This window comes from Rhinatrema bivittatum, chromosome 3, assembly GCF_901001135.1.
Source record: "Rhinatrema bivittatum chromosome 3, aRhiBiv1.1, whole genome shotgun sequence".
Taxonomy (NCBI): domain Eukaryota; kingdom Metazoa; phylum Chordata; class Amphibia; order Gymnophiona; family Rhinatrematidae; genus Rhinatrema; species Rhinatrema bivittatum.
Genome location: NC_042617.1, coordinates 453,004,589 through 453,017,194, shown reverse-complemented (window position 1 = coordinate 453,017,194; position 12,606 = coordinate 453,004,589). Strand labels below are relative to the sequence as shown.

At 42.0% G+C, this 12,606-nt stretch overlaps 1 protein-coding gene across 1 annotated transcript in view; it reads right to left on the bottom strand.

Annotated features, from left to right (window-relative positions):
* GREB1 (growth regulating estrogen receptor binding 1) overlaps window positions 1–12,606 on the bottom strand; it is a 607,716-nt gene that overhangs the window by 353,916 nt on the left and 241,194 nt on the right. The window contains 1 exon segment of the mRNA XM_029595920.1: window positions 8,986–9,162. Within this exon segment, the coding sequence (XP_029451780.1) occupies window positions 8,986–9,162 (177 nt within the window).

Sequence of the window (12,606 nt, the reverse complement as noted above, 5' to 3'; positions counted from 1 at the left end):
AACGATTGTATCTCAAGGGAGCACTGTACAGTGCGATATGCCTCCTTCGACGAGGTCTTGAATTTAGGGCGGGCAGCTGGGCAAGGGGCTTGAATGGCTAAAGCGGACATCAAGTCTGCTTTTCAGTTGTTACCCATACACCCGTTGAGTGTGCCGTTATTGGGGTTTTCATTTGAGGGTTGTTATTTTGTGGATTGTTGCCTGCCTATGGGTTGTGCAGTATCTTGCGCATACTTCAAAGCCTTTAGTTCTTTTTTACAGTGGGTGACGGTGCAGCACACAGGTTGTAATCAGTTGTTGCATTATTTGGATGATTTTTTGTTCGTGGGAGAGCTCGAGTCAGATCAGTGTCAAGTACAGTTGGATGGTTTTCTGGAGGTGGCCGGCAGATTGGGGGTTCCGATTGCATCAGAAAAGACCGAAGGACCTACGCAATGGTTAACCTTCTTAGGCATTGAGTTGGATTCGGAGAGCATGGTGTCACAGTTACCCAAGGCTAAGGTGGATAAACTGCGGGAATTGGTGCAGGAAGTAAAAATCGCCCATAAAGTGACATTATTCAAAATGCAGTCTTTGATTGGGTCTCTGAATTTTGCATGTCAGGTTATTCCAATGGGGAGGGCTTTTCTGAGAAGGTTAACAGCAGCTATAGTCGGGATTAAAGCGCGGCATCATTACATTAGAGTCATGCGATGGATTAAAGAGGAGTTAGGGATCTGGGAAGTATTTTTACAATCTTTCAGTGGAGTTTTGTTGATTCCAGAGGGCGAGGTTTCTAACAGGGACATTGAGCTTTTTTCAGATGCGGCGGGCTCCACAGGTTTTGGTGTGTATTTCCAAGGTCAATGGTGTATGTGACCATGGCCGGAAGATTGGGTGGCGAGTGGGTTGACCAGGAACATCACCTTCTTAGAATTATTCCCAACGGTAGTAGGCATGGCAATATGGGGGGATCAGCTCGCTAACCAGAGGGTAGTCTTTTGGTGCGATAATTTAGGCGTGGTGCAAGTGATTAATAGATTGTCGGCGCATTTTTAAAAGTTTCAGCGTTGTTGAGGGAATTGCTTGCCAGTTGTTTGTGCCGGAATGTTAGCATAAGAGTCAAACCTGTACCAGGAGTTCAGAACATGAACATTATTGCTGACGCCCTTTCTCGTTTCAAATGGAAGGTTTTCCGGGAGCTGGCACCGCAAGTGAAGGAGACAGTGGAACAGTTTCCAGAGGAATTATGAAATCTGGGGAGGATGAAGAATGGAAAATGATTCGACAGTCAGTTGCACCTGCGACGTGGGCGGCTTATGTAACAGGATGGAATGCAGTGACTCGTTTTTTGTGGGTTGCTGGCTGGAGGATGGGGCCATTTCCGGACGACCAGCTAGTGCAGTTCATAGTCTGGGCAAAACATCTGGGTTATTCGGTGGCAACAGTTAAGATTCAGATGGCTGGGTTTGCCTTATTTCAGAAACTTCAGGGTTGGGGGAACCCAATGTGCAGTTTTCGAATTAAGCGTATATTGGGGGAATGGCAGAAGGATACCGGGAGGGAGGGATACTCGAGAAAACTCATCAGATATGGGGATTTGATTTCTTTAATCGGTCTGCTACCATCCGTGTGTTGGTCAGAATATGAGATTTTGTTATTTCAGATGGCATTTTCTTTGGCCTTTTTCGGGGCAATGCAGATAAGCGAGTTGGTGGCAAAGTCTAAGACAGCTTTTGCAACACAAGGGCTATTGGAGCATCATGTTCAGGTGAACGAGGAGTCAGCCATTTTGTTTTTACCTAAATCCAAAACGGATCAAAGAGGAAAAGGGCAGGTCATCATGCTTCTTCCAGCTACACCTGCATCGGTATGCCCAGTTCGTACTTTGCAGCAGTATCGGATGGGGCGCCCATTAGTTCCAGGGTCCTTTTTCATTCATAGGAATGGTTGGCCTTTAACCAGGTTTCAGTTTACCAGAATGCTGTATATGGGAGTGAGCGTGATGGGGTGGGATGCGAAAGTTTATGTTTTGCATTCTTTCAGAATCGGGGCAGCTACCTCAGCTGCAGAATGTGGTATATCAGGTGCAGGCATACAGGACATAGGGAGGTGGAAATCGAAGGCATTCCTGTCTTATGTGAGGGTTTAGGTGACAAAAAAAAAAAACAAAACAACAGCATACAACAATCTGAAGGTCACACGGGAAACATGGGGAGGGGGTTGAGGGAACAGTTATTGATAGTATTTTCTTTTTTTGCAGAGCTATTAAGGGTGGCTAGGAGGCAAGAGTGTGTCTGGATTGTGGACCACTCTTTCGTTCATTGGGCACAGCGATGGGCACTGAGATGGCCGTATGGCGAGCACCTCGACCTTGAGAGCTGGAATGTGAACGTCGCCTGGTTCAGCAAACGAGGAATGGAATGGGACGAGCTGTTACCTTTCCTGTGGGAGCGAGAGGATATGTGGGCGATGCCGGATATTCTTGTGATTCATTTAGGGGGCAATGACGTTAGGAGGAAGTCTTGTAGGGAGTGGGTGACCTGTGTCAAGAAGGATTTATCTCAAATCTTCATTCGTTGGCTGAGAATCAAAATAGGTTGGTCGGACATAATTGTGCGACTTTGGTGCAAGGATGAGATTTTATGGAAGTCTGGAGTTCCCAAGATGAATAAGCAAATTGGGAAATGGATGATTGGGAAGGGGGGGGGGGGTTTGGGTATGTCACGGTTGGGCGTGGGGTGTAGATGAGGGTTTGTTCTGAGGGGATGGGATACATATATCAGATATTGGGATGGATTTGTTGAATAATGATTTACAGGAAGGGATAGAGAATATACTTAAGGTAGGTTAGGGGCCGCAGTGGGGGAAAAAGGATGACTTAAGTTGTCCTTGTTTGTGGCGGAAACCCAGAGCCCAAGGGATTATTGGAAGAATGTGGGGTTAAAAGGGGGAAAGGGGGGGCAGCTCGTGTAGTGGGGGGCTGCTACACGAGATGGCCAGTGAGCTGAGGGGCTAAAGCTTGAGGCCAGGGTTTGCCCTCGCTGATAGTGAGGCGGGGCAAGCCTAGGGGGGGGGATCGGGTAGGTTATTGTTTTACCACTGGGGCGAGGTGGTAAAGGCTTCCGAGGGAGGTGAGGGGAGGGAAGCGGGATGGGGAGGTTTGTTGTTATTGTTAAGGTTACTTAGTTATTTGATTTTTCGGGCTCGGGTTAGGTTTAATAAACTGCGGCCTGTAGTCCCCAATAAACCACCAGGATTTCAAGCAAATTTTGGGGGAGGCACATTTTTGAAGCAGGACTTTTTAACTGGGGCTGGAACCTAAGGAAGCTGTATACAAATTTCTTTTTTTTTCACTGGTTTTGTAGGAGGGGATTCAGGTAAAGGAGTCTCACTAGACTTTTAGGGATTTTTCAGTCAAGTGAGAATGCTTTTCTGGGGCCATGCAGCCCCTTTGAATTCTAAACCCAGGAAAATCGGAATGCTCATGCACTTTGATTGTGAGCTCTACAGAACCTGAATGTAATCCACTTTAAAAACAAAATACTCTTTGGTAGCTTGAGTGGTAGGGGGCTTGATAACAGCCACAGGAAACAGGAGGCAGGCTCTGGCTGTTCCTTATGTGCAGTTTATTTACAGTGAAACAAATGCAAAAATAAATATGGCAGCACACCTTCACTTCAGGAGTCACAATAAATGATACGGCTCACCTTACTTCAGGTATTGCACAATCCTTTAATCACAGGATGCCCTTACATACGCTAGCGCTCTCTCTCCCTCTCTGCTACCTGGGGCTTCTCTAACTCCTCTGAACCCTGCCAACTTAACCCAGGCTAAAGGGAACTCCCCTGGACCAGAATCCTTTACGCTGTTGGTCCTTAAAAAGAACCGGGCCAGATACCTTTGGCCAGTCCTTTAAGATGGTTTGAGGGAGTTTCTTATAGACTTCTTCACCTACACCTTTTGAAGCATAATTTTTAATGAATAATGCATCTTGTCAAGTTTAACACAAGCCACATTACTCGATTTCCATAGTAATGAGCTGCTTTGCGTGGGATGCGTCTCATTACAATACCCATGCTGCGCCGAGTTTATGAGCCAGGGAATAATGTAGAATTTGCACATTCCACATGTTATTTCAATGATACAGGGGTTTTTTTATTATTATTATTTTATAGATTTCAATGTTTTACAAAGTATCACATCATATATATACAGGGAACATTGTAGGAGCCACAAGAAACCAAAACCAAAGGAGAAAAGACAAATCAGAATTAGATTTCAATATCTGGTTCTCAATACATAGATAACAATAAAATCAAGAGGGAACATGTAATATATGAGGAGAATAAAAGAAAACAAAAAAAAAACTAAACAAAAAGGAATAAGCCTAACCTGCTTAGGAGCTGCTAACTAAATACTCTTAGCTGGACAATATAAACATAAGTGAGAACTACTGCTGAGCTTTAGCTTCCAAAAAGGTTTTCAATTGTTCAGGAGGAAAGAAAATGTAACAATCATTGCTCTTTTTAACAATGCATTTACAGGGGTATCTTAGTAGAAATTATGCACCCAAAGAAATAGTTTTCCTGCCTCATAGAAAAAAAAAACCCTTCTCCTTTCCTGAGTTATTTTAGATATATCAGGAAACATTCTAATACAATGACCATGAGAAAGAGAATTCAAATGCCTAATTGGATATAATTTTACTGATATCTTGCTCAACTAGAAGGGAAACAAGCAGAGTAGAGTGATCTACCACTTCAAAGCCAGACTGTTCCAGAAAGTCTGTAAGATTTTGCATGTCCAGGGAGGCCCCAAATATGCCAGGGCGTGTTGACTTTCACCAGCTGAATTTGAGAGTAAACATAATTTATTGATAGGGAGTGTTGTGGCTGAGGACCCTTGGGCCGAGGCAGAGTTGGCGTTACCTGCAGGATGGAGCCCTGTAGGTCCCTACCATTGGCAGGCGGAGCTGGCTGGAGCATAGGCCCTACTGGTACTTCACCAATACCAGCCCACATTCCCCTTAGGTTGAGCCCTTGGGTGCCATGGCCAGCTGGTCTTAGGTGTAGGCCTCTGTGATAATGTAGATCCATCACAATGAAGATGTTGCAGGCCAGCACAGAGAAGGAAGTGGAGCCAAGAGAAGCAGAGACCAGGGCAGGCAGCATTCAGACAGGGTTAGGTTCAGGCTGATGACAGAAGCAGGCAGAGTTTGGTTGGTGTTGTCATTCAGGGAGTAGTAGAGGCAGGCAGAGTTTGGTCAGTGTCGTGGTTCAGGCAGTGGTCGAGGCAAGCAGAGTTCAGTCGGGAATGAAGAAGAGGCAGTGGTCAGTGGCGGGCAAGCAGCGTTAAGGTCCAACTGAGGGTCAATCCAGAAATTCAATCCAAATCAGAGTCAGAAGTCCAATCCGAGGTCAAAAGCCAGAAGTCCAATCCAAGGAAGTGAAGAACAAAGGACCACAGGAGCAGGGGAGATGCTGAAGACAAACAAGGGAAGACTGACCACAAAGACAAGAACTCAAGATGAACCAAACTGACAGTAGAAACAGAAGCAAGTCACAGGAACTCAGGAACACACAGCAGGACCAAGTACCAGGATCAAGAGTCAGGATCAGGAACTCGATGGTAAAGCACTTCTCAGATGGCAGACCTATTGCTGAGGCACTGGAGGTTTCTGTCTCAGCCCTTTATAGGGCTGGGTGGATGACATAATCAGAGAGCGCCTCCGAAGGTTTCCCACAACTGATCTTTTAAAGTTAGGGGAGTCGCCGCACAGAATCATGGGTCAATCATATTACTACTTTTCATGTGAAGATTTTCATAAATTTCCAAGTAAAAATGAAAGATTTATCTGGAGGAATCAAGGTTTCCTTAAAGGCTGATAAGGCAAGTGCTAGTATTGCATGGATTAATTGTCCCAAAAATGCAGCGGTGAAGTAATGTAAAAAGTCCCCAACACTGGCACTGTGTTCTGAAATTAGTTCTTCTTCATCAGAGGTATATAAACGACTCGAAATTGAAGCTCAGATCCTAAGCGCTGCAGTGTGTGCTGGGGACTTGCTACGTCACTGAACCACTGCATTTTTAGGACATTTAATCCATGCAACACCAGCGCTTGCCTTGTCAGCCTTTAAGGACACCTGGGTTCGCCAGATAAGTCTTTCATTTTTAGTTGCTTATTTATGAAAAAATTCACATAACGGATATAATTTCAGTGACCCATGATTATACTCATTTATTTATTCAGTTTTATACACCGTCATTCGGTGCAGCCATCATAACGATTTACAGACATCAAACAAAGAATATACGATTAAAACATAGTTGCATAAATTAACAGTGGGAGAGATGAAGGGAAGGGGGAGAGGTTGGTGGTGAAAAAGGGAGGGCAAGGAAATAAAGGGAAAAGGAGGAAGGTAATAGTCTTGGTATTTATTCATCTTTGGAATGGACTTCTAGCGTTGTTAATTATAAGTTCATATTGCTGCTACAATGGCTGATGCCAGATGTTAATTCAGTATCTCTCTTGCATGGGTCTGGTTGGTAGTATTGAATGAAGTTAGCTTGTTGAATTAAATCATTAATGTATACTTTGTGAAAAAGGAAAGTCTTAAGATCCTTCTTGAACGTTTTTATATTAGTTTGAGTTCTTAAATAAGGTGGTATATAGACGCTTTTCTGATTTGCAATTAGCGGCTTATAAATATAATGGTCGCTATTACAATCTATATAGATATTTATAACATATTTATTTTGCCACATGTTTAAACAACTTAGAGTGATTTTGGAACAGTGGGCATTGTCAACAAGCAACATGACCCCACAAAGCTTCTACTTATGTTATAAAATAAAAACAGCCTATTTAGTCTTGTAGCACAGAGTTATAATCTTCCTCGGGAGTGAAACGTAATCTCTACATTTAGTAATGTCCTCAGCCTTCTGTCACTTCTGCTTCTCTCAGGGACAATCACTTTCCACAGTTAGGCTTGGTAACCATATTTGTCATGTATTCTGTATATCATGGACCAGAAAATAATATTTATTACCATGACAACTATATACTGCTCTCCGGAGGGCTAGCTAACAATTTGTGTTAGGGCCTTAATGCAAATGATAAACAATGCAAATGAGAGAGAGGGAGATTTGTACAACACAAGACAACTCCTCTAGTTATACTTTTCATCCATTATAATGACTACAAATCTTTAGTGAGGTCAATTTTACTATGAAATCCTCACAATGTTTCTGTAATACCACCCCACTAAACCCTACCCTACATTCTGAAACTCACCCTGATTCAAAGTGCCCCTCTATAGTGGTTCATATAGAGAGAGTGTCAGGCTGACTATTCAGAGGCTCAGGATCATGCACTCTCTCTCACATATATTAATCAGCATACAAAGCAACAAATTGCACAAGTGTGAAAATTTATCAGGCCTTCTGGAAATTGCCAATGCAGGAGCACAGTTCTTAGCCTAACCTCACCCCTTTTTTTTTTTTTTTTTTATCACAGGCACTATTTCCGCTATATTTATAGCAGTTTGGTAAATCTAGGCCTACTTTTGTAAGCCAGTACCTCCATATCCACACCATTAATTTCTTAAATGATATATGCTTAAATTTAAACATATAAACAAGTTCACACTTGGTATTTGGTAATACTTACTTAAACCATGGCACTTTACAACAAATGTGTGGCTCACTAAATTAATAAAGGCACTGTTCAATGCATGAGACTGCCAATTTTATTCAATTACAAGCACAAGAAGAGTTTTTCAAATTGCAATTCACTTTTCCTGTTTTTTAATTGTACAGACTGAAAAAAACATCCCTATTGTTCTGCACCTAATTGTTTGTTTCATAAATTGTTATATTCACAGTTCTGCGATTCACTTCTTGAACAAGTGAATTGCAATTTGAAGAATTCTTGTTGCTTCTGTATTGACTTAATGTGTGTGCTGTTACTCCGCAATTCTGCCGTAATTTACAACAAATTACATATAGAATCAATGAGTCCCTGCCCCATAGAGTTTATAGTTTAGGTGGGGATCTGTGGCAATAAAATGATTTGCCCAAGGTCCTGGCAAATGTAAGTGTGGCAAAAACAGAATTTGAGTCTGGTTGCCTAGTTGCCAGTTCATTATTCTAACCACGCGACCATCTACTGTTTCCTGTTTTAATTGTACAGACTGAAAACACATCCCTATTGTTCTGCACCTAACTATTTGTTTCATAAATTGTTATATTCACAGTTCTGCAATTTTTCTGCCTGAGGTTTCAAGGATAACAAAAATAAAAGGTCAACAAATAAGTTATAGCCAATACCATTTTATTGGACCAACTTAATGCATTTGTGACTGCCTTTTAAGAGCAATGTTCCCTTCATCAGGTCAAGGTAAAATAAGCTAGATATGAATGCACTTATATATTTGAGCAACATCATTCATAGCTCATTTTGCACTGAACTAAGGAAGGAAGCATTGCTCTTGAAAGCTAGTCCCAAATGTATTAAGTTAGTCCTTGTTGGCCTTTATTTCTACATATCCAAGAGACTAAGGGGGTCATTTTCCAAGCGGATCGCACACGATACCAAGATGGGGCGGAGTCGGGGCAGCGTCAGCCCCGGAAGAGGAGGAGTCAGGGCGGCACCGGGGCTGAGACCGCGAACACTGCACCGACAGTGAAAGGTAAGCTTGTTTATCGCTGTCAGTTTCGCGCCGAATAACTACACCTTTTATGGTGTAGTTATTTGGTGCGATGCCAGCAGTGAGCTCACCGCGGAGGTGCAATCACTGCCGGCTATCGCAGGACTGACCCCCCCCCCCCCCCCCGGTTTCACCCCCCCATTACCACGGGATTCATAGAGCCCAGCGGTATTAGTAAATCCAGCCCTAAGATGGCAAGCATATTGCCTTATCCAAGGATAACAGGAAACTCTTTGTTTAAAGCTTCAGAAGAGGAACCACTAAGTCACTTAAAGACATACCAACTTATACTTACCTAAAAGAGCATTCCGTCCATTATCATCTGGCAGAAATCTTTTGTCCACTGCACACACTAAGAGGTGATCAGGCAGGTTAGGTGATTTAGCGCCAACAAGGAGGAAGCCTGACTGTATCTCAATCTGATCACTGGAGATAGATGCAAGTCGTAAATCTTTACCAGCCTGACAAAATCCTAAGGGAAGCAATATTTACATAATTATTATTCTATCACAATGAACTCACAAACTGGAAATTACTACACTTAGTGCATTTTCAACATGTCAAGGTCCTAGCAAATGTCAGACATGATAGCATAACTTGGAATTAGTTCATAAAATATGTTTTTGCATAATTAAGCAGTAATAACCCAGTGAATAAGGCATTTATTTATTTATTTTATTTATTTATTCAACCTTATATACCGGCTTTCAAATTCATTTCAAGGCGGTTTACATTGATTGAAATTGCAGTAGCAACATTCAAATACATATATACTAAAAACATATCCTTAAACATAATACAAGGCTATAATACAGTAAACCAAAGGCTCACTAACTAAACAGTACATTAAAACTAATCTCTTTCAAATCGCAGCAGTACTGCCACATCTTACCAGGATACCCCCCTTCCCTCTACCCCTCCATCTACCCTCCTCCCCCCACCCATCTCCCCTCCTTCCATCTCCAACTCTCATCTCCATCTTCCCCTGGTGTCTCTGTATTACTATGATGAACGGGATCAACTATTTAGGCTAAAAGCCTGTTCAAATAGCCAGGTTTTTATCTGCCTCCTAAAGCTATTAATATCCTCCTCTGTCCGAATCTCCGCGGGTAAGGAATTCCACATTTTCGGCCCTGCTAGAGATAAAGACCTCTCCCTTACTGAACTAAGGTGGGCCAGTTTGGGCGATGGAATGGTCAACAAGGCCTGCCCAAGGGACCTCAAATTTCGTGATGGGACATGGATATATAAAGAGGCATTCAGCCATTCCGAGTTCGTGCCATAGATTGCTTTGTGTATTAAAGTTAGGCACTTATACTGTATGCGGAACTGGACCGGCAACCAATGTAGTCCCATCAGCACCGGGGAAACATGATCAAATTTTTTTGTGTCAGACACTAGCCGTGCAGCCGCATTCTGCAACAGTTGTAGCGGACGAATGGTCGATGAGAGTAAGCCTAACCATAGGGCATTACAATAATCTAGCTTGGGTAGAATTAATGCCTGGACTACAATCCGAAAATCATTCGGGTGTAATAGTGGTTTTAATCTCCTTAACACTCGTAGTTTGTGAAAGCCGTCTTTTAGGATGGCCTTCACAGAAGTTTTCATATTAAGCTCAGAATCCAGCATACATCCTAGGTCTCTCACCTCGTATCGGATCTTATACGAGGGGAGACTGTTAAGAATGTCCTTCTCTACTTTCTCTGTTACCTTATTGCCGATGAAGAGTATTTCAGTTTTTGAGTTGTTTAGCACCAGTGACATATGTGTAAGAAGTTGGTTTATTGATTGGTAATAGACCTCCCAAAGTTTCAATGTGTCTGACAAAGAATCTTTTATGGGTATCAATATCTAGATGTCGTCCGCAAATACGTAATGTACCAGCCCCAGGCCCGCTAAGAATCTACATAATGGGGCCATATAGATATTAAATAAAGTTGGGGAGAGGGGGGACCCCTGAGGGACTCCAGTATGAAGATCAATTACCTCGGATTCGACTGTTCCCAATTTAACAACATATGATCTATTGGCAAGAAATGATTTAAACCAATCTAATGTTTTGTCTTGAAGACCCACTTCGCTCAATCTAGAAATAAGTACTTCGTGATTGATAGTGTCAAACGCCGCTGATATATCCAACAGAATCAATAGATAGGAGGTATTCTGATCGAAGCCTCTTTGTACGGTGTCGAGTAAAGAGATTAGCAGGGTCTCTGTATTCTGAGCTTTCCGAAACCCATATTGGGCCGGAAAAAGCAGCTGATGTTCTTCTAGGTGTTCCATTAACTGTCGGTTAACCACTTTTTCAATCAATTTTGCCATGAAAGGAAGTATTGAAATCGGTCTATAGTTTGTCAAGATTTCTGGGTCCAGATTAGTTTTCTTCAAAATAGGTTTCACCATTGCACGTTTCAGACTATCTGGAAATGTGCCTTCTTCTAGTGATAAATTTACAATATCTGCTAGTGGTTTGGCTATAATATCACACACAACCTTCAGGTGGTTAATCGGCATTTTATCCATGGAGTGAGTAGCCGGTGTCATTTTTTTTATTAAATTTGCTATTTCTAGGGATGAAATGGAGTCAAAAGTTGACCAATTCACCGATGGATTGCTAGGTAGAACAATATTTTGTGGGGTCTGTGTATTAAGCTTTTTTAAAACGGTTTGAATTTTCTCCTGGAAGAAGGAGGCAAATTCATTATTCTTATTTTTTAAGTTATTGCCCCAATTAGTTGTATTGCCTCTAATATTGGTCAATTCAGATACATATTGAAACAAAATCCTAGGGTTAAATTGAAATTTATGTATCCTTTCCGAGAAGAAATTGCATTTGGCAGTATTAATTGATTTATAGTTATGCAAGGCCATTCTATAATTTGATTGTGAAACTTCGTCTCGATGTTTCCGCCAAATTCTTTCCACTTTCCTCAATCCTCTTTTTAGCTCTTTTAAATGAGAGGAGAACCACGGAGCTCTGTGCTTACCTTGGAGGGGAATCGATTTTTTTACAAGGGGACACAGTTTGTTTGCTAGCTCCAGCATAATTGCGTTCCATGATTTCACTGCATCCAAAGTATTGGATCTATCTAAAGATAACAAAGCTTCCGGGAAGTTGGAGATAAGATCCTCACTATTACAAGCCTTTTTAACTTCAATTTCTATTTTATTGTCTGGTAGCGTTTCGATCTGAGGCTTTTTTAGGGACAGGCCGGCTATAACTAAATAGTGATCCGACCATGGTACTGGTATACTCCTAGGTACTACGTTGACCTTTAGGGTGTCATTTAAATCCAAAGTATGGCCCGCTTTATGCGTGGGAGCATTGATAATCTGAGTGAAACCTAATGCTTCTAGCGTATTTAGGAAATTCTCACAGTTGGCTGAGCGTGGCCACTGGTCCACATGTAGATTAAAATCTCCCATGATAATTGTGGGAATCTTAGTATCAATCATAGATGAAAACAGTTCTATAAGGGGCGAACTATTGTGCTCTAGTAAGCCCGGAGGTGTATACACAAGGCAAATTTGTAATAGGCTAGATTTGAATAGTGCAACTTCATATCGTGCCGCTATATTGATTTTTTGTTGGGACAGACGGTAGGTTTTATTCACTAGTAATAGTAAGCCTCCGCCTTTCTTATCTATCCTGTGGCAGGAAAAGATAACATATTCTGCATGGGGTAACTGATTAATAAGTACTGTATCGGAAGACCTTAACCACGTCTCCGTAATACCACAAATATCAGGTTTCTGATCCTTGAGATGATCCAGAACAACCGGGATTTGTTGGATATTAATATTTTGAAATCCTCAGCTCAGTGTGCAGTGGTGGTCAAAAACAAATACAATGCCAGGAATGATCCGAAAAGGAATAGAAAATAAAACGGAAAATTGTTATATTGCCTCTGTA